The following is a 27194-nucleotide window of genomic DNA, read 5'->3' as shown; positions in this document are numbered from 1 at the left end:
TAACACATATATGTATGTACTTGCACAGTGGTGTCCAATCTTATCCGCAAAGGGCTGGTGTTTGTGCAGGTTTTCGTTCCAATCAAACCGGAGCCACACCTGATTCCACCTGTTTAATCAGTTGATCTCAGGTTTCAATAGACTCACTTGTGGCTTCTGTGAAATGAAAACCTGCACCATATGGGCCTTTCTGGATTAGATTGTAAACCCCTGGTTCAGATGAATCGTTTCAAATCCCAGCTATAGGACAAATCTGCTAAACGTAGTGAAAATGAGATGCAGTCACTTAGATTAATCTGGTATTAGAAAATCTGGTGATGTCGATCATATTATTACATGTTAGTAATAAACATTATTTTAATTGGATTGTCATGAAATATCAAAGAGATATTAACAAAACTGCCTAAAGCCCGTAAAACGCAATTAAAGGAGCGAACGGTTTTCTAAGTGGATGAATAAACATTTCATAACTTTTTATTAATTTCAGGATTTTTGTTCAAGCACTAATGGGATGCATGTGAACCTTCTTGGCAACAGCTTTACTAACATGATTCATTCGTGCACAGGCTCTGTGACATGTGGCCCCGGATTGTTCAGTTGTTCAGGGTCTTACGCTTGTGTGCCCAAGCGCTGGCTCTGTGATGGAGAAAGGGATTGTCCTGATGGCAGTGATGAACTGGCAGCTGCTGGCTGTGGTATTTATTTATTTATTTATTTGCATAATATATTGTCTACAGTAGTTATCTGTTGCAACTATATTCTATCACCTGGTTTCTGCTCGCAGCACCTAATAACACATGTGATGAGAATGCCTTCAGATGCCTTAACAGAGCTTGCATTCCCAAACGCTTTGTGTGCGATCATGACAACGATTGTGGAGATGGATCAGATGAGTCAGTTGAATGTGGTGAGTAGTAACTTTCCTTTGGCTTTATTGTGTAACTGTCATTAATAGTCTGCCTGTTATGAAAATAATAATAATAATAATAATAATACTGCTACTACTAATAATAATAATAAACATACATACATACATACATACATACATTTTGGGGGAAGTCGTGGCCTAATGGTTTGAGAGTTTGACTCCTAACCCTAAGGTTGGGGGTTCGAGTCCCGGGCTGGCACCAAACCCCCCAGCTGCTCCCCGGGAGCCGCAGCATAAATGGCTGCCCACTGCTCCGGGTGTGTGTTCACGGTGTGTGTGTGTGTGTGTGTGTGTTCACTGCTGGGTGTGTGCACTTTGGATGGGTTAAATGCAGAGAATGAATTCTCAGTATGGGTCACCATACTTAGCCATATGTCATGTCACTTTTTTCACTTCACCTACATATAGTGTTTCAGGAGGCCAAGCACTTTGTAGTCTCTCTCCTTAGCAACAGAGGAACCCCAAAAGCCATTGCCACCATCAGCCCTTGTTCCCAGGGAGATAAATATGATGTCTAAGCCATTGCTGAGATATTTCCACATCTTACTGTTTTTCAGTAGTTATCCCAAATCGCAAATGAACTCAAATCTAATTTGTAAACATCAGTGTGTGTAGCTAGAAATAGATGCAAAACTAGATTTAAGTATGTGAAAGCCTTTCTGAGATATGATGAATATCATATGGATGAACAATGTCAAATATCTAAAATACAAGTTTGGTTGGACTCGTGGTGCTGTGATCTAAATTCTGTGATTGTTTGGATATAGTTGAGATGAATTTATGACAGAATCTGTAGGAGAGTATGCTAAAAAGGTAAATCAGTAGTTTTCTGAAACTTTCTGAACTGTAGCACCCTAAAGGGTATCAAGGTAAAACTTCTGTTTGTTTATCAGGTCCTGGTCTTTCACTGACCTGAATTTATCATAAAATGATGAAGCAAAATATAATTACACAACCAAAGAATCAAAGGAAAGCGCAATCAGATTTGAGCGACGTGGCATTGAGTTATTATTGCAAAGGATTAAACTGTAGAGAATTATTATTTATTATTGTTAATTTCTTTCTTTCAATGTTTACACTGGACATGGAGAGAAATAGGTCTTTTACTTTAGTTCTCTGTGGAAAAAAATTCCAAATCAAACACATGGACACACCAAATTAATAACCAACACACTTTTAATTGGAAAAATCAAAAATTCTGTTTTAAAGGCCAAGAGTAACACTAAAACCTTTAGTGTATTAATTAAAAAGTTAATTTAACATTTGGTCCAAACATTCTGCTCTGAGCTGAATTTATGGGTTGTGTGCTTTTAGCTCGTTACTGAAAAAAAATTAAGCAAACTAAAAACAAAAGAAGAAACGAAATGAATTCTTCTAGAGTATATTCTTCAAGTGATTCGCTGGTTAAACTGGGGTTTGTACTGCAGGCCATGGCATCAGTCACATATCCTGTGCAATTTTCTCTCTCAGCTACTATTACTCAAAGCTGCTAAATGTTATAATGATAAGAAAAACGAGTAGAACATTTTCCTAGAGTGAAAACAGTCCTGACTCAGAACCAGTGTAAGCATCACTGGACTGCAAAAGCAGGTTTTTTCAGCTTACAAAGTTGCCGGAGGCTTTCAGTATATTTAGCATCTACAGTTAATCCATTTATACACATTTATAATCCGTTTTCTAGTTTGTGAGTTTTAGAGAATCCAAGGCACGTATCTGTGCTATTCTGAAGTATTTCATGAGGTCATTCTGATGAAAGGTCATTCTGTATGTCGAAAGCAGATTTGTGTCGTCTTTTTTAAATGAAGACAGATCTTATAAAATAATGCATGGCATGCTTAATAGCACTACTTATATTCTGAGGAACACCATTTCTGTTCTGTTTGGAATAAGTAATATTTCACATTACATAAGTACATCAGTCCCCGTATCATTAGAGGCAGAATTTAGAGATGTAGACATGCAGACACAGCAAGGATTTTCAAGAAAGTCATCTATATTTTTTAAGCTTTACTTACTCTACTAGATTTTGTTATTAGTCATTATGTTTAACAGTAGAACAGATATGTTGTTTTTTTCTAAAGTATTTAAACAGCGGTGAAAATGTGAGTCAGCAGGCTAACAGCGAAATCTCTCCTGCAGCGTATCGCTCATGTGGGCCAGACGAGTTCCGCTGTGCTGATGGCCGTTGCTTACTCAGTGCGCAGTGGGAGTGTGATGGTTACCCAGACTGTCCAGACCACTCAGACGAGCTCCCCCACAATCTCAAATGCCTGGCAGCCGGTAAAGAGCTTGCAGAGTGCTGGTAAAATGTGTTTGACTGATGGACATGGGCATTACTGAATATCTAAGGGAACACAAATGGCAGTGGGAACAGTGTACATTAAAGCCAGAGCTTGAAGAGAATGAGGCTGACCTGAGGGATGGCATGTTTTTCGCTGAATGCACCTCAAAACTGTAGAAAGCCTTTGAGCTTATTGGCACTTGCAATACGTGCAGAATAACGTGGTTTTCTGCTGTTTTTGCTTTTTTTGGCAAAGTAGAAAACATTATTTAGTTCAATTTCTGTTTACTCAAACAGCATTTGGGTTTCAGAGATTTCTTTTCTTGCCATTCTTCCAGAGAGCCTTTGCAACGGCTCCTTTTTTATGTGCTCCAATGGACGATGTATATCAGAGACGAGTCTCTGTGACCAGAAAGATGACTGCGGGGACCGCTCAGATGAGAAAAACTGCAATGTTAATGAGTGCCTCAATCGACGTGTCAGTGGCTGTACTCAAGACTGCCAGGACTTGCTGGTTGGATACAAGGTTGGTTAACAGCTACATCAGTGGTTAAATGTCTTTCATGATGACATGACATTCGTTTTACCAAAACAGTACAAGCACAAAAAAGGAAAATAAATTGCATTATTCTGAATTGTTTGTTGAACCAGCATGTATTAGATAAACAAGTAGAACATCTCCTGTATGTAATATATATGATGATGTCACTAAAAGGTAGGGTATTAGCAGAAAATCTCTGTGAATCTGTGTTTTGACAGAGAACTGTTTTTCTTTTCTTCTTTCTCATTTAAAAATCAGCTATAAACAGTCTATCGGCATTTGTAAAATAACAAAGCATTCATATGATTACAGAAGTTTTATTACAAAATTACAGGAAAAATTACAGGGAATGTTTGAGTAGTAAATTGTCTGCCACAATGGAGCATCAGAAAGTATTGACATTTCAATACGTCGTCTTCTTTTTTGAAATTCCGATAATAACAAGAAATATAGTTTTGCCAGACTGCAATGGGGAAAAAATAAAATAAAATAAATGGAAAATATGTGATATAAAGATACTAAAGCAAGAGAATAGGGTACAAAAAAAGCTAAATGATGATGGAATGAAAAACAGCTCACCTTGTTCTGACAGTCAAAATCTACCATTCAGCCATTGACAAACTGCCTCATTCTCTTTCCCAGTTTTTTCCATCAGCCAATTCATTTGTTCGTTTTTCATTTGTATGTTTGCTTCTTTGGTTGTTGGTTTGCTTGCTTGTTTGGTTGGTTAGTTGGTTGATTTGTGATTTATGAAATATGATGATATATGATACTGTATGTGTTGAGACATGTCCACTAGCTATGGGCTGTTGTGCATTTATTTATTTGTTAGCTTATCTCATTTATGATATTTACTTTTTTTGCCTTATAATAAACTCGAGTTGTGAATGATCACTGTGAATAACTGCTTTCGGCAGCAGGTCTGGCACTGATGACTGAACATTTGAATAGAAAGAGAGTTTTGGCTTAAACAGACTGTATGGGTTTTGGCTTTGTCTCAGTACATTTGTGTTCATATGTAGAGGATTCATTTATCTACTTTTTTGGTGTGAGGTTCTGTTTTTCACCCTGAGCTTAAGCTTACATAACCTTAATTACATGTTTAATGAACATACATCAATGTATTCTTCTTTTTGCATTTATAAATATTTCTTGTGCTCTTGTGTGAGTATTTCGCTAATGTTTGTCATGACTCATCTATTCTGCATAAATATAGTTCAAGAGCTAATCTGAAAATCATCTCTACTTTAGATTCCCTGCCTGTAGAATAAAGATGTATCTAGCTGACTGACAGATTCTAAAAGGCTGCCTGGTTCATACCAAAGTCACGAATGTCCTCCCCACATGACCTTTAGCAATCAGAGCTGTCAGTGTGGACCAGCTATTGGTCTAAGGCAAAACTCTGTCCAATATCTCCTTCTCAGGATCAATAAAGGTTTTATTGAAACACAACAAATGCCAGAGGACACGTAGGTGATGACCTTTGTCTTCAACCAGGGAGGTATAAATATAAGGCTCTGCACTAAGCTCGATAAGCTGAGCACCGAGTGGAGGAGAATCAGGAGAAATACAGTAACTGACTCAGCCAAAAGTCTGGAGAGATTTATTGCTCTGTTGCTCAAATAATTTTCTTTCCATGAAAATTGCAGTAGTATTCAATGTATCCAATAACACACACACACACACACACACACACATATATATATATATATATATATATATATATATATATATATATATATATATATGCATATTCTATATATGGGTTGATCTGAAAACACATTCATAAAAAAACCTTTTGCATTTCAGAAAAGTTTACTGAATTACTGTACATTTTCCCCATAACTAAACATTGCATTATTATTTCTATATTACTTGGGAATGTCTCTAAGAGTATTCTGCCTCACTAATACATTTACATTTTTTTTGCTTCTGCAAAGAAAATAACTGTTGGCAATTTTTGCTGGGTGTAGTGCAATAATGGCACACTTTATGTGCTTTCAGGGAAGCAATCGTAAGTCATTTCTTTTGGAATTCGATAGCTTAAAGGTGCAAACCATTTGAATTGCTTTTCCATCATTTTTGTCCATGTGTCTAGTGTAAGTGCTGGCCGGGATTTCACCTGAAGAATGATGGGAAAAGCTGTGTTGACATTGATGAATGCTCCACCACTCTCCCCTGCAGTCAAACCTGCATCAACACTTACGGTTCTTACAAGTGTTTGTGCGTGGACGGTTACGAAGCCTCAAAACACAACCCTAACAGCTGCAGGTCTCTCTCCGGTAATTACATCTATTATTCCATACATCATGTGGTTATGCTGGAAAAAATTGTTTGGCGTTGTAGTTTGTAGATTTTTATTTGCAATGGAATAATTGAGATAGATAAAATCAAGAGGATTTAAATATTTATACCACAGCGCTTTTCTAATGATTACAATTTATTAATGATTAACCTGCATTTTTTCTGTTACTTGATGTTAATTAATAAGTTAAAAAAATCACAGAATAATGTGTTGTTAAACATCAAGGAGACTTTCCTGTTATGACAAATATACTGTCCATTATAAAGCGCTGAACCTGAAACTATACCTAGAGATATTTAATTAAAGAAAGCTTCACTATATCAATGATAATTGTGTTATTTGATAAATAAAAAAACTTCTTAACACTTTTTAAAAATTATTTTATTATTAGCTATAAAACATGTGCAGCATTCACGTAATGCAAGACCTTTAATACTATACCTAAAAGTGTTACTATAGAAACAATAAAGAGCACAATACTGTATAGACCTGCAATCAGATTTACTTAATTAATTCATTCATTAAATTTAGATTAGGTTAGAGCTGTGCTGCTAGAAAATGAACCAATTTAATCAACCAGCTCGATTTAAGAATTCAACAGCAGCAACAGGGATCATTGATTAACTCTGAACTGTGAACTCACATTTTTCTATTTTCTTTTTTTATTATTCAGCTGAAGAGCCGTTTCTTATACTTGCCGATCATCATGAAATCAGAAAATTAAGTGTTGATGGCTCTAATTACACTCTCCTGAAGCAGGTAAACATGTCTGCCTCCTTCAGTTCCCTCACTTTATTTACTTTACTGCTACAATCCTTTCTTCACAAATGGTTGAAAAAAATCCAAAGCCAGCTTTAATCTGTCCCACCGAATGTGTTACTATAAATCTCTGTGGTTATTCACAGAGCAATCCATGAAAGTGAACTGTTAAAAGCTTAATAGAGTCCCAATTAAGAACCATGGTGATGTGATTGTGATAACAGCACACGAGCAGTTGTTGGCCCTCTCTTTTGAAAAGACTAATTGAAGTCATTAAACAGTGCACTTTCTGTGGAGCTTCACATTAATAGAGTGAAAACAAATTGCGTGTCCATTGCCTGCCTGCCTGGAGAAACAGTAATCTCTCCTTGGCATGTAGCACACTGTGGATTATCTTCTTTCCTATTTTCCCACTTCATTTTCCAAATTAATATTCATTTATTATTAACGCTTGCTTTATGTTCAGCTTGAGTTGATTTTATTTACTCTTTATTTAGTCTATTGTGAATATGCTTTTTTTTTATTATTGTTTTATTGTATTCATTCATATTCATATTTAAGTCTGGAATAATTGTTACGTTTAATTATTATTTAAATTGCACCTATGGAATTCATTTCAGTTGAATATCATGAGATCATTTATAAGGAATTACCCCTATCCATCCAAGGCTCTCATTATCAGTCACCTTAATCACTGTTTTGATATACTGTAATGAATGGCTGCATGAGTGTCTGTAACCTGGTTGAACTCACAGCTGTCACATAAGTCTCCTGTTTACTAAATGCTGTTACATCACTGTTAAACATGTCAAGTGGTTCACTCTTGAGGTCAGACTTAAATAATAGCCTGAAAACTAAACACTATAGAGAACACCATGAAGCAGCCGTGATGATTTATTTTATTTTATTTTTTTTTTGTTTTTTTGTCGAGAACGCAAACATCCTCTTCTGTAGACATTTTTTAGTAAAGGATGATCATCATAAACATTAAACCTTTCTCTACTAATTTATATTAATGCACTCATAAAGCTATCACAGTTTCATTGTTTTTTCAAGCAAACAAAACATGGGAATAGGCAACATTAGTTATTTTAATGAATAATTTACAATCACATGCATATATCAGTTTTTCCTATATTCATATATTGGAAGCACACAGTTATGTTGAGTGTCTTTGTATGCTCTAGCAGTACATTTCCCTTCACTGGAACTAAAACTTACTCCAGCATGACAATGCCTCGGTCCATGAAAACATGGTTTGTTCAAAAATCACATATGGCTGTCATTGGTCAGGATTCCTGAACACTATTGGACATGTAGTGTATTATACTGTTGAAACATGGGATATAAAAGGGGCTTATAACACTGTGGACCTCATTTCCTTGTGCAGTTTTAGGTTTTCTCTACTTCAAGTTGATAAAAGGCTTTGATAATGAACTGATAAGCAGTTATTTGAGAGTATGAAAAACTTTATGGCTCTGTGTGTACCTTCGTTCATATCTTGCCCTTTTAAAATCTTTTCTTTCTTACTGTTGAATTATTAATCTTCCTGTACTTCAGACTTTCTTTTGTTTGAGTTCTTGTGTTCTCACCATTCTGTATGTTAGTGATCTGACAAAGGTGTCATGTCTGCTTTCACTCGTCCCCTGATCTTAGCACCCGTGCTGAGGTATGCAGGGCTGTTCTGGTGAACAGCAAACTGCTCTTCCTGACTGACAAGACACTGACGCCGACTTGACAGTAACGGATGTAGCTCGGTATTCTGTTGGAAGGCTCTCTGAACCCTGCTTCAGCACATTTCTCAGGCATCAATTGCACAGCCTGCTGTTCGAAAATCAATGCACTGATTAGATATCAAAGGGATGTATACATGCCGTTTTTCTCATCTACATTCCTGCCAGAGTCACTCTGTGAGACTAAAGGAAAAGTGCATACGGAGTGGCTAATTAAGCTCTCCAGCTAATTGAGTAACAGAACAAGTCTGCACGTCTTGCTCTTTTGTGCATTAGAAAAGATGTGAAGCTTCATTTCGATCGTCTGTTGGCTGAACAGTAAGATTTATTTTGGCTGTGAGAAAATAACACATTCATTTTCTCTGTTTTTTTTTTAAAAGGGTCTCAACAATATTATCAGCTTAGATTTTGACTACAGGAAAGAATTCATCTACTGGGTTGAATCAAGTAGACCCAGCGGTCGAAGAATCAACAGAATCCGGCTGAATGGAAGTGACCTTAAGGTATGGTTAATATGCTTCTCTATCCTTTTTTTTCTTGAAGAAGTAGCTAACTGAAAAAGCAATCAAAAATGTATCTTAATGTGATCATTTATTTTTTTGTTCATACATTCATTCTTTCAATCATAATGGATTTCTGATGATATTGTAGGGTGATAATTTCCTGTCTTTCCCAGTGTCAACATAATTGCAAGTTCTCTTTTTAGAAATGATCACCAGCACTCAGCAGGGCCATTATCTCTAAAACCACTTGCCTCTCAGGCCACTGTCTACGTCATACAGTCAGAATTATTGGTGCTCTTGAAGAAACAGGATTCTGTAAAAGAAACTTTGCACACAGTTACTGTACACACCTGTAAATCTGGTAATGGGTGTAAAATACATACACAGAGAACATTGTCATTATGTACAAAGCTATAGTAAAAACATTTGCCAGGGATTTGACCTCCCACAGTAAGAAGGATGGTGAGTAAGGGGGAAAAAAGAAGAAGCCAAAGAAACAATTCTATAGCAGTTTGTTGATTCTTGGTGTAATGGATAACTATTAAACTCCATGTCTAGAAGAACAAGCTGCTTGCAGCTTGATTGATTGATAGATTGATAGATAGATAGATAGATAGATAGATAGATAGAAACAGCCACCAAGAGCAAGGAACAAGGAAGACTAAGACATAACAGTTTACTTTTAAGACCTTTAAAGTGTTCTTGTATCTTTCCCTGTTACAGTGAAGCTGCTGGAGTCGGTAAAAGTGTTAGAGGTTTTAGAAACACTATGTATCTTTGGAGCTACTGCACATTCAGATCAAAGTTTTAAAGAGGTCCATGCCCCATTTTATATATATTATACCACAATACAGAATGTTTACTTTACCGATTGGTCATTTCTAATCTTCAATAAACAGTTCTGATTTGAATTAATGTAATTAAATTACTTCCAAAAAATGGAACTGATGGCACCAGCTAGTCTTCAGAAGACAGAGTTTATTTCTTTTTAGAAAATTCCAAACTTCCAAATTTGAACTGCTGGCCCACTTTATACAGGACACACATAAAACAGATAAAAACTACTAGCAGTCTCTGGTTTGTGTGAACCAAAGGTCTGGAACACTTCCCATTAAACATCAGGCTCCATCCATCAGTGAGCAGGGTTTTCTGTTTGCTTGCTTGATTTTTTTTTTGTTTGTTTTACATTTACATTACCTTTATATTATTTTATAATATTCATTGTTTTATTTTTCATATGTTTGTTCTCTTTGTGTCCTAAGACTTATTTTATTTTTTTAACTGCTCCAGATGTTGTTATTGTTCTGTTACTCTATTTATGATATGACTTGCTTATTTTAATGTTATATTTTTGACTACTTTTGTCACGGTGAGACAAAGGCGAGTGTGGATCCAAGTGCAGTTTTAAAGTTTATTAATCCAGACACGAAACAGACAAACAGACAGTCAGGCAAAACAGGGCAGAACACTGAGTAAGACAGGAACCAGGAACATGAACATACCATACATGTAACAACGACCAACACCAGGGAAGTGAACGAACAGAGTATATATAACAGACAGGAACCAATCACCAAACAGAGACAATCAGAGACTGACACGATACACCTGGAGGGGGAGATAGAGTGCAATTAGTGTTCGTGGTAACCAGTGAATGGGCGGAGCAAACAATTAACACCAAGGCAGACAGCAGACAGAAACAGGGCAAAGCACAGACAGACTCATTACAACTTTTAATTCTTCTCTGTGTGTGTGTGTGTGCCCTGCGATGGGTTGGCACTCCGTCCAGGGTGTATCCTGCCTTGATGCCTGATGACGCCTGAGATAGGCACAGGCTCCCCGTGACCCGAGGTAGTTCGGATAAGCGGTAGAAGATGAATGAATGAATGAATGAATTCTTCTCTGTGTTTTAGTTCACATTGTGAAACACTTTGAGCTGCTTTTAAATGGTCTTAAGAGAAGATTCAACTAGTATTTGTTTTTAATACATTTATTATTATCATTTTTGTACAGAAAACATTCTATTATCTAAGAAATTATTAATTTTATGTACTACTTTTTTCTCACTCTGCTTACTGTCATTTTCATGCAAAATGTCAGTAGTTATGGAGCTGACTATAGCTATAGATATTAATTCTTACATTAGGCGTGCGTGTGTGTGTGTGCAGTAAATGTAGCACATGGCTGGCTCTCGTATAGAAGCGTGTATAGAGCTCATGCTGAGCCATGCTTCTCTTCATCTTGTTAGCTTCAGTGTGAGGCCAAAAGCCTCATTTGGCTTCATTACAGCCAGAACCCCTTGCCCTCCTTCTGATTTATCTTTATCTCTCGCTTTCTCTCTCTCTCAACACTAAAGCCATTTCTAGTCCATTAGGGTTTGGGGAAGTGATTATCAAAATGATGAAAATGGGTAAAAAATCAAGCTGTGATAGTATGTCTAGTCTGGAAGACCATATAATCAACATGGTGCAAGAAAATGAGGAAAAAATTGCTTTACTCAATGGTGATCACACCAAACACAAATACAATTCACCTGGACAAAAACTTATTCACTTGAGTGGAAGTAGACATGCTGCACAAACAAAGAATTACTTTTGAGAAGCAGTTAAATTTGCTTCCAGATATTAAATAATCATGCACTAATGGCTTAATTAATACGTATTTATTTTTAAAAAAAATATTATCTAAAGTTGAGTTAATGTACTAATGAACTAATTAAGAACTAACCTTAACTATGGTGTTAGTCTTGTGAATAATGCATAAGTAACATTACTTAAAGTACATGTTTGTTAGTTAATATATTAGAACTAATTATAAATAAGTTAATCAAACATACTGTATAAAGAAATATTGAATATTAATTAAATTTGCTTCAATTCAAAGTGTTTTTTTATTTTTAATGTTTTAATGTTTAGTGTTTTTTAATTTTTAAATAACTTTTCGTACACGGCTGTGTAAACAAACATCTTTGGATCACATTGGATTACTTTTGTAACTGACAATGATCCTACTCATTGAACTTGAATGATGCACTAATAACGAACACCAATAATTCTCTGTCCATTTCTCTTCAAATTTAATTATGATGCTTGCACATTCTCTAAAAGACTCAGGCCCTTTACACACAAGGGTGAACTATTAGAAATTATGTTTATTTTTTATGAACTTCAAATGAAATTTTCCGAACAAATAGGGTTAAAGTTTTTTTTGTTTGTTTGATTGTTCTTTCCTTCTTTTTTTCAAAATCATAGGTACAACAATCATTAAAAAGAATAATTCACAGATTGTAGAAAGATTGCAGATTTTAGGCAATACATATTTTTTCCTTCCTTGGATGATGCTTTCGGAGTCATGTCCTCTTGGTTTGGATCTAATATATTGCATTACATTTGGTGGTCATAAAACAAAGTAAACCAAAGAACACGTCTGCACATTCATTAAATCGACCGTTATAAAGCCATTATAACACTTCATATTTTTATATTTGAGTATCCTGTAATATTATGATTGCAGAAAAGTTTCTGAATAGAACTGCCTTATATTTCTCTACAGAACTAATTTAAAGGTTTAGTAAGAAGAACCCTACATGCTTCTTTATATTCTGTGTAATGGTTCTTTTTATGGGTTCACTCATTGATAATTTGTTGAGTAATTTCTTCTTGCAACAAAAAAAAACAAAAATTATTTTACAATGCAACCACACAATGTAAAAGATGATTACAATATATAGCAACACAATGTAAAAACATAATGCAAAGTTTATCCTAAAAAACACATTGTGGCATAATGGTAGCTTGGAACTAAGTAAAGAAGACCAGAGTGCAAATACAGTACAAGTGCAGTATTGTGCAAGCAAGTTGGAGTATAATACACACACATCATTTTAATTAGTGGCCATATGTTCACATGATTGTGATTTTTTTTTTTTTTTTTTACAATGCCTTTGGACCTTCTGATGCTAATTATTATATTAAATTGTTTAAACAGCTACAGCATCCCTAGTGTATGCTGTGCCTCTGTATACAGTAAGTATATTAGGAATATGTATAATAAAAAGGTCAATGTAAAATGCCAACCATTATTTTAAAAAAGGCTTTGTTTTTGTCTGATTTGTTGAATAGAACCACAAATAGATCCGTATGGATAATTAGTGTTAGAGAAAGATGGCTGGAAAGCTTTTGTTTGAATTCAACCTGGTTTGAAATGTTTTATAGGTAGAATCATCTCTTATTATAAGGTTTGGCCTTTATAACCTGGGAAGATAAATTATAAATATGTATCGCTGAGTAGGTTGGTTCACACTGAACCACAATTTTTCAAAGTACTTTGTGTGTGTGTGTGTGTGTGTGTATATATATATATATATATATATATATATATATATATAATGTGTGTGTATATATATATGTGTATATATATATATATATATATATATATATATATATATATATGTGTGTGTATATATATATGTGTATATATATATATATATATATATATATATATATATATATATATATATATATATATATATATATATATAATATGTGTATATATATATATATATATATATGTATATGTATGTATCAAACAATAGCTTGCAGCACAAAGATAGTGTAGCCTGCAGCAAGACTCTCACTTCATTATTGGCTTTGTTTTGATCTCTGTAATATAAAGAATTAGTAACAGTTGTAGCTTAGGAACTTTGCCTTTGTGCTACACATGTCGTTTGCATAGCCTTAAGCGATGCCTTTGGTACAGTCTAATAAGGAAGCCAGAAGAGATACAGTATGTACTAATGAAGGTGGGTGTTGTAGGAACTAGTGATTATATCTTGTGTGGACTTATTGAAATTCAGTTGCTTTTCAGATGTAGACATTATTCAGGATATGTATAGTGTAAGCATTAACATGTGGGTCAGATAGTGAAGTGGAGACAAATAAAGAAACCATTTTTCAACACCGATTCTATGTGCATAGGAAATGTTAAACCATTTTCATTTTTTTCTATGCTGATATATTCAAATGTTGACATTTTAATTATGTTAACCTTCTATTTCTATGGAAGTCAGAGCTTCAAATCAATGTGGCATGATCTCTCAAGAATAGCATAGACTTTGCTTTTCCACTTTGAATATTAATGTTCTTTCCTCTTTAAAAGTCGCTTTAGTTTCAGAAAATGTTTAAAGCTCAGCTTAGCATATATATATATATATATATGAGAATATGGAGGGGGAGTACCGTTTTTATTACATCCATATCCTCATCATTTTTTTTTACTAGATCTTTGTCCCTTTCCTCTAAAGTGCAGCGAGTGTCTACTTGTGTGACTGGTTTTATATACTTCTGAGTCAAAACAAGAAGTGAATGAAAGCAAACTGCACTGAAACACAATGTCTTTGTTATTATAAGTGCTATAATTTCCTTTCTTGTTTTGCAGAAAAAAAATTGCACTGCTTAAGAAAATATTCTGTTTAAAAATATTGTGTTTAAATAAGTACATATAATATGCATGAACTCAGAATATCACCAGCTGGCTTTGTTCCATTTACATAAAAATCTTTGCTTGTCCTCGGTGACAGAGGGGACCATAAATATTGTCATTATGACAGCATGGGTTGCCATTTCAAGGCTTTTAAACATAGTACCTGAAAAAGCTTTATTTGCAAACTGACATATTTGCTTTTTGCTATTTGCCTACGAAGGAAGTGTGATCTTTGCACGCAGAGAAGAGAGAGCTCATTTACGTATTTGTTTGTTTAAATTAGAAAGTGTCTGAGCTCTGACTCTTCATTGCTTCACACTGTTCATTGCTTATCACGTTGACTTTCTTACCTGTTATTTGAAAATGAAAGAACTACATTAGCATTTTAGCTTTGCCTACATATTTCCGTGGATGTCAGATCTGATATTGCAGGCAATTAATGTTGCCATGTTGCCGACCTAATCTTTTTGCTCTAATGTGAAAGGTAGATGTACTGTATGTAAAAGGATCATGAATATTTATGTTTTGTCTGACAGGTTGTTCACAGAGCAGCTGTACCGAGTACACTGGCAGTTGACTGGATTGGGAAGAATTTGTACTGGTGTGATATAGAAAGGAAGACCTTAGAAGTGTCCAAATCGAACGGCCTCTATCCAACAGTCTTACTGAGTTCAGGCTTACAGAACCCCACTGATCTGGCCCTCGATGCCCAGTTAGGGTATGAAGTCAATACTATATGTGTGGATCTGAGGCATTCAGTATAGCAGCAGTTCTGACTTTGTGCTTAATACTTTTGATTAGGTATGTGTTTTGGATCGACTGCTGTGAGCACCCACATGTGGGACGTGCTGGCATGGATGGTCAGGGCCAGACTGTGATCGTGGACAAGGAAATCTACAGCCCCTCCGCCCTCACCATTGACTACACTACCAAGAGGATTTATTGGACTGACGACAGTCACATCCTCTTCGCTAACATAGATGGCTCTCAAAGGCACAAGGGTACAGAGATAACCATGATGTGCTGGTTTAAAATCTAACTTTTCAAACCCAAGCGTGCAATCTACTCGTTTATATGATACCTAGACTGCAGTGTCTTCTCATTCTTTTAGTCAGAATTAGTCATTAGTCAATTAATTGATTAATTGTCTTCAACAGAAGGACTGGCAGTAGTGAGAGCTGTAATTATAATCCAAAGTTAATATTAATACAGTTACTGTTTCTATAGTAACAGCTCAGTCAGAAGGACTTGTATGGTTCATTTAAAGACAAAAAAAATGAAGTTGTGAGAACAGTAAGTCCATCATTTAATTTTTTTCCTGTAAGACCATACCCTGTCATTCCTAACGCTACATTTACAGATACAGTGACTTGCAGCAAGTGATTGGAGACTCAGTTGACGCTGGTGACTTTCAGCGACATTAGCAAGAGCAAGCATTGTAAACTAGGTTTAAGCATGTCTAGTGAGTTGAGAAAAGTTTATGCATATACAGTATGGGTTACATTATGGGAGTAAAGACAGTAGAGTGCATGTGATCCATGGTAAAGCGCACACACACTGCTTCTCCTTCATCTCTTATGATATGACGCATATATACACTGCTGAATTTTATCTAAAAACACTTTCCCTCTCTATGCAAAAGAAAACTGATTTGGTATGCCAGTTGAGTCACCCACAGATAAACGTTATTGCTATGGAAACCAGTCGTAGGAACATCTACTGACGATTTCACAGTACAGCGACAGAATATTTGTGGTGAAAAAATCACTGTATGTGTGAACGTAGCATAACATAAACAGAGATAGGAAAATGCCAAAGTTTATGAAATATGAGATCAGCTCTAAAGGCGCACCTGCTAAATAACCAAAAACAGGTGTAGGTTTTAGTTATCCAATTGCAAATGATCTCATGATCTGAGAGAGAAATTGTGCATATTTCATGTGAATTGGTCAGCAAAATAGTTTTGACTGATATTTTCTGGCTTAGTTCCTTACAATCACATCCAGGGTGTGATGGGGCTGACCTTGTTCGAAGACTTCATCTATTGGACAGATGGCAAATCGAAGTCTCTCCGCCGTGCTCACAAAACCTCTGGTTCCCATGCTGTTGAGCTTCTCAATTCCTGGCAGGCCATTAAATCTGTAACAGTTTATCACCCTCTGCGCCAGCCCGAGGGTAAGAATCCCCTTTACTGCTCTTTTACTGGCTTTCTAAACGTAAAGAGTTCTGTCTTTAAATCTGTTATTTCTTCCTCTAGTGCCCAAACATCAGTGTCAGGTGGCTAATGGAGGTTGCAGTCACCTGTGCCTTTTGGCCCCTGGTGGAGGACACAAGTGTGCATGCCCCACTAACTTCTACCTGGCTTCTGATGGCAAGACCTGCTTGTCCAACTGTACAGCTAGCCAGGTCAGAAAGCCTTCACTTTCTTTTTCAATCTCATTTAACGAGGTGTGAGCAGAAATGTATTCATAGTCCTGTTCGCTTTGCATGTGATCGACTTGGTTCTACAGTTTCGCTGTGGCACGGATGAGTGTATACCATTCTGGTGGAAGTGTGACACAGTGGATGACTGTGGTGATGGTTCCGATGAGCCTGCAGACTGCCGTGAGTATGCGAGCAAGAGCATTACCCAGCCTGACCATATGGACTAAACAGATCATTAGTGCTAATTGTCAGTAATTGTTATTCTAGCCTCTAAATACTTCTATCCCCACTGGGGAATCATTTTGCCTTAGAGTTACGACAAGGACACAAATGAAAACTTTAAATAAAATGCTATGTTATTTTAGCATAATTAGCAGGTTTATTAGAAGGAAAAAATCTTTTTTTTTTCAAGTGTAATCTTTCTGATTGAAAGACTTGATTGAAAACTCCAATTTATAATTATTAGTGTCTGAATGTCACATTTCACCTCATAAATTGTCAGGCTGTCAGTCAGTAATTAAGGGAACTGCTGCTATTCTGAAAAGGGCAGGTAGCATTAATTCTTACAAAGCTAGGTTCCCAGGAAAATAATTCATTTATGTCTTAATAAAACACACAGATTTCTGGGTCATGTAAAATGTCCTTTTTCAGCTGAATTTAAATGCCAGCCTGGGCGTTTCCAGTGTGGCACTGGTCTTTGTGCTCTACCTCCGTTCATCTGTGATGGAGAAAATGACTGTGGAGACAACTCGGATGAGGCCAACTGCGGTGAGATCAGCATTGTTTCTTCAACTCGGTTTTGTCTTTGCTTAAGCCAGGGTATTGTTTTGTTTTTCTTTCCTATGCAGCTCATATCCTTCTCTTCTTATAATGCAGGACACATATACAGTATGCACCCCATACGAGCAATAATGTCTAAATGGAATATTTTCATCAGTAACAAGTCATCTTTATTGCTGTTTTTCTTCAAAGGTTCAATAGTACATAACTCTATCATCAAGTGATCGATAACCACTTTAGGAGCATCAGGAAAGATTACAGGGCATTTTGATGTCCAACACCAGTAATGTGGATATATTACATGGAGCACAGATTTTCAGCCACAATGATTAATGATGTGCATTGTTCTTCATATTAAATATAGCCAAGCAGCTCAGCTTTTGTACATTATCTATGCAGCAACAGTACCTAGACATTTTTTAAGGGTTATGATTTATGTAATTGAATCTTTTTTATTTCTTTAAGCCTCTTTTCTTTCTAGAAGCCATTTTCTGACTATATGTATTGACACCCTGGAGCAGGTCTTGTAGTGAAACCTGTTTTGGCCGCTTTGAAATGCCATCTCTTTCTGCAGATACATATATCTGTCTGTCGGGTCAGTTCAAGTGCACCAGGAAGCAAAAGTGCATTCCATTAAACCTGCGCTGCAATGGACAAGACGACTGTGGAGATGGCGAGGATGAGACGGATTGTCGTAAGAAAGATTATGACGCCTTATATCACAGCCCTTTTGAATTTCTTGATTTCGATTAGTCTGTTAGTATGTCGTAAGGCATTCCATAGCATCATATATAACTACAGTATAAGCTATAAACAGCACAATATTCACAATCAAAATTATGTTATTGTTGGCAAATGGCTATTGGCTCTAACGAAAAAGACACTTCATGATGTGCTGTTATTGGAAAATAATCAACTTCAGGATGGTTTTTACCCTAGCATTGATTAGTTTCTTGTAACAGAGCTTCAGTCATGAAGTATTGTGACAGAATGACACATTGTCCCAAATTTACCTCTCCTGAAGAATATTAATGATCCCCACTGACAGATCTGGAAATAGCTTCTAAGCCACTGAATGAGTCTCGGTTCGGCGGGAACTAGCAGACACTGATTAGGCATTCAGAGGATTGAGTAGTGGAAACCAAAGGCCTTTCCTGCCAGAGGTAAAATTAGATGTCATGGGAGAATAGAGTGGCTGGTTGTTAAGAGGTGTGTTTCTTATCCCTCTTTGTGCCTCTTACTCCCTGTGCATCACACATGTGACAAGCTTTCCTCAACTGTCAGTGATAATGATAATAGACCATATAAAGTATTTGCTCATTGTCCATGACTTTTTTGTCTATTCCAGTCTAATTACCTTGACATTTAAAGGTGATATTTGGTTTGAGGATTTGACCCATTGTCATTCTTCTAGTTAAAAATCATTTTTTCATGAAATCTCTTTTTACTCTATTATTATTAGTCGTCATTTCTAGTCATATACAATTTATTTTCTGCTGTTGTTTTAGATGACTAGTTTAAAGTCATTTGTATTTACATGCTCTTGTTACCTCTGTTTGTTTTAACACGTGTCAGCCGAGAACACATGTTCACCTGAGCAGTTCCAGTGTAAAGCCACCATGCACTGCATCTCCAAGCTGTGGGTGTGTGATGAGGACCCAGACTGTGCTGACGGCTCTGACGAAGCTAACTGTGGTGAGTGAAGCAGCCTTATTATTCACAAATCAAAGTCTCTTATGACATCTTAGGACTCGCAGGAGATCGTGATTGAGGCTAATGTGAATTCAGCATGTTTGCACAGTCTCCCGTCTCACTGATGGAGGGTCAGCCTTAATCAAGAACCACTCAGAGCTCTTATTAGATATGACTTGTAACAATTCATCAGGGCCTGTTTTGTTGCTAAATTGTCTGATTTAGTTTGACAGTATAACATCAGGAATTGCCTCACATATTACAGTATTCCTTGCCATGTTGCCCAGTAAATCAAAAAGAGATGACTCAAGAATGATGTAGCTTCAAGTTCCAAATAGTCGACATTGTTAAGATAATTGCAGTGCAGAATGAAGTGCAATGTCTTGTTGCATTTTTATTCTTGTGAAATCCTACCAAACCACATTTTTATAAGAATTCTCTCATTTCAGGGGATGTAAGAAACACTATTAAATTTCAGTAATTATTTGCATTTATTACAAGAATCAAGCACAATAGGGCTTTTCCTAAAAATGGTTTAATTTGATTCTGTTTTTTTTTTTTTTTTCAAACTGAGGACTTAGTGTGATTAGAGCAGACCATTACATGGTGGAAAACATTATATACCAGAAACATACTATAGTTAAACACTGGTGTATCCAATCCAACTGTTTAGTATATTGATACGAAGCCAGATATACTGTACTGTCAAGCTGAAAACAGACCTCACACTAGGAGAGCAGAGTAGAGGCACTTGAATGGTGTGAATCACAAAGAAAATGCTGTGTAGATCAATATCACTCTCTAGGAGTGAGCCATAATTGTGTCAAAGATAACCAAACAAAATACAAATCAACAAAACAGCTTGATATCAGGGTGTTTACTGAAAGATGCAAACTACAGGTACTGTAAACCTCAATCCAAACAATGATTCTACATCTTATACACGAGGAAATGAATCTCACAGCGCCAACGTAAACCTGCAGGGAAAGAGTGTAATAATGGCATATATGGAAATGGATCACTTTACTAAATCTTACTATTATCAGTTCTGTCATGGTACACAACAGAATGAGTTTAGATGTTTAAATGTGATTGTAGGGAAAATGTACTATTATGTTAAATTTTAGATACAACTTTATATAATTTATATATAAATATATATAAAATAAATTTATATTATTAGATAAAGTTTAGGTAAAAATAAAATGTAAGCGTGTCCTGCAAAGAGACAGCAATTCAAAAAGGGAACTTCAACAGAAAAATACAAAAGCATGAACTACTCATAGTCTCATCATGACATAAAGGAGGACATGGAGAATGATCTGCTGGAGTTAGTGCAGTGAGAGTTATCTTCTTATTTACACTTACATGTACTGTATAGGATTTAGCACAGTCATAAGCAGCAGACCTTATAGAAGTGCTGTCCAGAGCTCCACAAAAAGCTGAGAGGAATTAGCACAAGGTCTTAGTATATCATCGAAGTGCTATGTGAAGAGGTGGGTCTTCAGTCAGTTCGTGTACATGCAACCAAATTATCCATTAATAATCTGATCAATAGCTCAATTGGATTGCAGAGCATTCATGTAAACGCCTCGATCAAGCCGATTGAGCTCGATGCAAATGAAATTTCGATCTGATTGAAAGGAGTGGTGTTGGACTGAAATGATCTGGTAGACAGAAGAAACTGTAAAAATTTTCTCAATTGGATTTAAAAATACCATAACATACAGTGGTGTGTACGTTACAACAAACACTCTGCGCCTACGCAGAATTTTTGTTTTCAGTGTATAGAATATAATGCACATGTAAACAATATTTAAATTTGATTACACCTTCAATACGCTTTCAGAATCTGCAGTCGGATTGAATTCATTTGGATTGATGCAAAGGGCTGCATGTAAACATACCCAGTGTGTGTGTTTAAGGGGGGAAAAAAAGAATGTGTTCCTTTGTTTGTGGCTTTGCATGCATTGAGGGTAATCCTTGTGTTTGTCATTCAGGTTCATCCCTTTATTGTTTACATAAAAATCAATTCGTTTATGTGCTGTTGTTTTATTCAAACGAAGACTGGTTAATTACGTACAAATCACTGTGATTTTTTTAGTCACTGAGAAGCACCGCTTATTTTCTGCTTTGGCTTGTGCTTTACTTGAGCTGGTTCTCTCTGTCTTTCTGTATCTCTCTATCACTGACTCTGTATGTCTGTCTGTCTCTTTCTCAAATGAGCTTTATTGGCACAATAAATTGTACAATGTATTTCCAAAGCATTTATAATGCAAGAAATAAACCTGAGCAGAGAAAAATGCTAAGATTCACAAATGAAGACAAAAAAAAGAAAGGAAAAAACTGGTCTATCAGTCTCTCTCTCCATCTTTCACTCTCTCTCTCTCATCATTGTTTACTTACTAATAAACCTGCATGTAACTGTAGATTATAAGACAAATCTCAGCTAGTATTCTTTTGCATTCTGTAAGCAGATTTTTACAATGTCTTTTTGGAATAAATCAAATATTATTAGTGATTGCAGTGGCAGGAAGCAATATGTACACTGTCAGCCCTTAATATAGCTTGCTTTTTCTTGGCTTTGACACGACAGCTAGTAAATGACTCTAGTTATTAGTGAAGACATTATGGCATTATGGCAGCACATGCAGCATCAGCGGTTTATGCATTTTGCTTTATTGAAGCCCATCAAGTTTAATAGGAGGTATTTCTGTAGACTTTGAAAGATATAGCTTTTCATCACATTCATTGTATTATAATTTAAAAAAACATGACTCATACTTAATTAGTAGGACTGTTATTTTCTTAAATCGTATCTCTTTTTAGGTGCTGCTTTTCAGTTGAGCTCTATAAGGCAGTGAAGCCTAATTAGTCAACATTCTCATCAAATAACACATTTATAGCTATTCAGTAAAAATTTAAAAGGGGAAAGAAAGAAAAGAAATGGAGCTTCTTGCTTGCTTCTGCACACACAAGTCCTACTGAGCCTACAGTGCTGTTAAAGCTTTTTTTTGCCTCAAACACTGACCTTGGCTCTGGTTCATAGTATGCAACCCAGACATGGGAAGCTGAGCAGAAAGAAGATTCTCTCTCCATTTGTTAGAAGAAGCTGAGCTCAGATGAGAGAGTATGTAACAGCAGGTACTGGGATCTGTGGGAGGGTCTGGGGGAGCAGTGAGTAGTTACACACTCAGGTATTTCTTCGTGCATGCCGAGTTTGACTCTTAAGTTTGGGGATGTTTTGAACTCTGTGTCAAACATGCGTTAGGGACACCCTGAGGAAATGATGATTACACGCTCATGTGCTGTAGCGATGCATTAATATTCATGCACTTTTGAAGCAATTTTCATCTGTGTGTTTGTTGTGGCTGATGAAAAAGATGAAAAGACCTGTGGACCTCATGAATTTCGCTGTGAGAATAACAACTGCATCCCGGACCACTGGAGATGTGACAGCCAGAACGACTGCGGAGACAATTCAGACGAGGAGAACTGCAGTGAGTTGTCCTCTTTCTTTGTTCACAATACATCCATAACGGGGATCTGGTCTGATTCTGACTGTTAGCTGGTGAGGAATTATTATTATTTTTTTTTTTTAAGTTTCATTATTTTCGGTATATCAGTCTCTGTATGCTTGCACCAGTTTGTTGTTAATTGCTGCCAAAGGCAGTCCTTTGGAGATCTTTAACAATTTGAGGTTACACAGACACTTTCAATCGTTATAAAGGAAACACTGATGTAGGGAAAACTACAGGTTTTCTTATGTTTTTTTATTTACATATCTTGTCTTTCATTACTGGATACACTCTTTCTCATAAATGTAACTTTATTCAAGCTTCACACAATAAAAGCAGTCCTTAGTGGCATGGCAGCATTTGGCAGCTGTATACAGAAGGAGATCCTGAATGTCGACAGACTTATTGCTAATTAGCTTGTAATAGCTCCCTTCACATACCTGTAAAACCTTAAAGAAAGGGGAAACAGATGGTACAATGACACTTTATGTCCAAATGATGCTCTCACACTCATTTTCTCATCCATTTTTTCTCCCTCTCCCCCTATTTTACCACTATGTCCTTAGCTAGAGCTGACTTAACAGTTGAGCTACAATATCTTTTGAACCCTTGGATGCATCATTTGAGCTTTCCTATGTGCTCTCCTTTACCTCAATGCAGAACCAGTGACCTGTAATCATAAGGATTTTGCCTGTGCTAATGGGGACTGCATCTCAGCTCGTTTTCGCTGTGATGGCGACTACGACTGTGCCGATAATTCGGACGAGGTAAGTGATTTCCAGGATTAATCCAAATTTTTCAGACAGACTGAATGAGCGAATAGTGCAGATTTTAGAAGATCTACTCATCTACTCATTCACTGGTTAAATAGCCATGGTTTCCCCTCCAGTATATATAATCTATATATATTACTGCTGCCTATTTTTATGTAATTGCTCTTTAAGAAAGGCTGAGCTCAAGACCATCTATATGCTTATAAGTCTGCGATTCAGAATCAGAGAGATTACTCAAAGCTCGAGAGGAGTGCTCAGAACTGATATGCATTCTACAGTCGTAATACTGGAGATGCTGATGGAATATATCTATTTTTTCCATCATAAAATATACATATTAACATAAAAGATTTATAGTTTCACCCGAAATATAATACATTTATTATACAGTATTGGAATGTTTTAGAACAAAAGATAAATTTATAAACAGGTCTGACCACAGTATAGAATAAAGGGAGGGAAATATGATTTTGAGTGGAATTTTGTAATGAGGCCGATTTTAAATCTATAACTAGATTCAAGCTGTGCAGTAACCAGAGAGAAGCAGAAAGAGAGAAGAGAAGCAGATTTGACAGGTCAGACACTCCATCTGGTGTGATCCAATGTTGCAGAAACCAGGATGGGTTTATTTTTTTTTTTAATTCTCTAGAGAACAACTACAGTACCCCACTTTGTGCTGTATGCTACAGATATTTCTATAAGTATTCCATAATCACTGGAACCCTTCAAGAATGCAAGTACATCTTGATTTAAAATATTGATATGCAGGTGGTTATTATGTGAAATTGACAACAAAACTTACATTTTATTCCATACAGAGAACTTCGTACCCAAAAATCAGTTGAAGCCTACTGTAAAATAAGATTATTTCAACTAGTACAAATATCTATCATGTAGCATTGTGGTGCATGGTGGCAGGCAGCTTAAAATAGTGCCATTTTGCCTGTCCCTACTGTATAACACACTGGAAATCACTCACTTGAAAATGCCAGTTCACTGAAGGGGAAAGGACACAGGGTATGAAAGTGTAAAACTCATCTAAATAATGTAATCAGGCTGCATCAAAAAAAGTATGGCAGAAATTTGATTATTTATATAACAATTGTACATTGTAATTTCCTTCTTAATATTTATTATATTGTATAATTTCTCTTGTTAGTTATATATAAACATGTCAGTTGATCAATAAGGGAACACATTATTTTAATTAGTCTGGAGGAATAGGTAGGGGTTTCACTAGGGCCTTAACAGTTTTTGCTTGCAGATGGTCTTGTGATGTCTCAATTACGTCCTATGTAAAGTAGAAAGATAAGAGAGTGACAGAGAAAAGGCTAGTGTTGTTCATTCTATGCTTACCTTCCCTTCTTTGGAAATGTGACACCATTTTATTCCTCATCCATGTGAGTCAGCCGTGTCCTATCATCGTACCTTGCCCTGCTGCTGGTCTTTGATTTTTAGGTGGTAGCTAGTTGAATTTCAGCTGGTTGCTTATAAATCAAACGATTTTTAGATTTTGTGACAGTACACCTAATATATTTTTGTTGCTGCTGATAATACTGTTCTGTCCCATTCACCAATATACACTTGAATCCTTGCCTGCTAGGATTTTCTTGTTAGCAAGGTTGTGATGTCTGAGTATTAGTTTGTTTTATGTTTTTCTCACTGTATTCAACACCATAAAGCTTCTAGTCTTAGACAAATGGAAAAGCAGTAGAGGACACCAATTATCACTGGGATGTTGGTCTTTCTACTTGGGAGTTCTCAGTTTATCAGACTCCCCAGTGTGTGGGAGATACTGCTGTGTTACACCATCCTTATGCTTCCCCTTCATTCCCCTTCATTCTCTACACTGCAGACTCCAGCTGTAAAACTACTAGATGCCACCTGCAAACAACTTGAGAGGAATTGTTTACTACACTGCATCAGCAAAAAAGATAATAGCAGATTGTAGATTCCCGAATGAAGCACAGGCTTGGAACAGCAGTTACTATGTTCATGGAGAATTTGGAGGTTGTGTATTGTTACATATATCTGTGGGTTGGTGTTGACAAAAAAAATGGAGTGGGCATAACACATATTTTCATTCAGACACTGACTATGTAAACAGTTTGTAAACACTGTTACTACAGTATCAAGACAACATAAAAAAAGTTGTAGTGTAGACACATTACAGCTCCTGTGGCTGCACTTGTCATGACCTCCAATGCCTATGGCCTACAAAATCTGGCCATTAAACTGCATTCTGCACATTTCCCTGTGCTTTTATTTTTTTCCAGAAGGACTGTGAAACCCATTGTGCACAAGACCAGTTCCAGTGCCACAATAACCTCTGCATTTCAGCTAAGTGGCTCTGTGATGGACAGGAAGACTGCAAGACTGGAGAGGATGAGAGAAACTGTCCTGGAACAGGTACACCACAAAAATCTTTGGCTCGGTGTTCATACACATTTAGCGATAAATAGATAGACAGACAGACAGACAGACAGACAGACAGACAGACAGAAAATAAATAATAGCAGTAAATAATAGCCTTGATATTAATGTATGTCTAGATAGATAGATAGATAGATAGACAGACAGACAGACAGACAGACAGAAAGTAAATCTAGCCGTAAATAATAGCCTTGACATTAATGTACTATATGTCTAGATAGATAGATAGATAGATAGATAGATAGATAGATAGATAGATAGATAGATAGATAGATAGATAGATGAAAAATAGAAAACCCTTGTTGCATAACACATTACTTTATTGAAGCACCTTATTCTACCACTGAATTTTTCTTTTTGGGTAAGAGTCTGTCAGCATAGCACATCTTGACTTGGTAATCTGTTCCCACTCTTCCTTAGAAAAACACTTTAGATGTAGACTCTATCTCCTGTGCACAGCCTGCTTCAGGTCACTCCACTGATTTTTATTTGGATTCAGGTCTGGGCTCAGGCTGGATCATTCACATTGCTCTTCTTTTGGTTAAGCCATTCCTTTGTTTATGGTCATTGTTATGGAATTCTATAACAATGTAGTAGCAGGCACCTGCAGGTTTTGCACTAAAATTGACTGGTATTTGTGGCTAGTTATCTTGGTAAAAGCACCAGTTCTGGCTGAAGAAAACAGCCTTAATGTATGATGCTGCCACCACCATACTGCATCACAGGTATGGTGCTGAACTGGTGATTTGCACTTTCTTGCACTAAACATACGTTTTTGGAAGGAAGTTATTATTATAAATATTGGAGTTGGTCTCATCAGATAACAGCAAATTTGAAACTTTTTCTAAAATGTTTCTGGTTTTTGTTCACTTAATTTTTATACATTGTAATTTCACTGAAGTTGGAAAACATGTTTTTTTGCTTCACAAAAACCTGCCATTTTAACAGTGGTGGAAAGACATATATCCATTGTATGGCCCTTGGAGACAGAAGCTTGGCAATTTCAAAGCATTTATTAGGACAGGCAGTATTTTACCATCTTA

The 27194-nt window shown here is 36.3% G+C and overlaps 1 protein-coding gene across 1 annotated transcript in view; it reads left to right on the top strand.

Annotated features, from left to right (window-relative positions):
* Nucleotides 1-27194, top strand: part of lrp1bb (low density lipoprotein receptor-related protein 1Bb) — a 196447-nt gene that overhangs the window by 146191 nt on the left and 23062 nt on the right. Inside the window, exons 52-69 of the mRNA XM_060877188.1 lie at nucleotides 567-695; nucleotides 785-907; nucleotides 3068-3208; nucleotides 3548-3735; nucleotides 5849-6032; nucleotides 6729-6814; nucleotides 8928-9050; nucleotides 15068-15249; nucleotides 15333-15532; nucleotides 16518-16706; nucleotides 16789-16937; nucleotides 17042-17135; nucleotides 17607-17723; nucleotides 18310-18429; nucleotides 19311-19430; nucleotides 22811-22927; nucleotides 23606-23712; nucleotides 25995-26127. Coding sequence (XP_060733171.1) covers nucleotides 567-695; nucleotides 785-907; nucleotides 3068-3208; nucleotides 3548-3735; nucleotides 5849-6032; nucleotides 6729-6814; nucleotides 8928-9050; nucleotides 15068-15249; nucleotides 15333-15532; nucleotides 16518-16706; nucleotides 16789-16937; nucleotides 17042-17135; nucleotides 17607-17723; nucleotides 18310-18429; nucleotides 19311-19430; nucleotides 22811-22927; nucleotides 23606-23712; nucleotides 25995-26127 — 2502 coding nt within the window. The remainder of the gene's footprint in view (nucleotides 1-566; nucleotides 696-784; nucleotides 908-3067; nucleotides 3209-3547; nucleotides 3736-5848; nucleotides 6033-6728; nucleotides 6815-8927; nucleotides 9051-15067; nucleotides 15250-15332; nucleotides 15533-16517; nucleotides 16707-16788; nucleotides 16938-17041; nucleotides 17136-17606; nucleotides 17724-18309; nucleotides 18430-19310; nucleotides 19431-22810; nucleotides 22928-23605; nucleotides 23713-25994; nucleotides 26128-27194) is intronic.

This window comes from Tachysurus vachellii, chromosome 8, assembly GCF_030014155.1.
Source record: "Tachysurus vachellii isolate PV-2020 chromosome 8, HZAU_Pvac_v1, whole genome shotgun sequence".
Taxonomy (NCBI): domain Eukaryota; kingdom Metazoa; phylum Chordata; class Actinopteri; order Siluriformes; family Bagridae; genus Tachysurus; species Tachysurus vachellii.
Note: the sequence above shows the minus strand (reverse complement) of the source record. Positions and strands in the feature narration are given on the sequence as shown.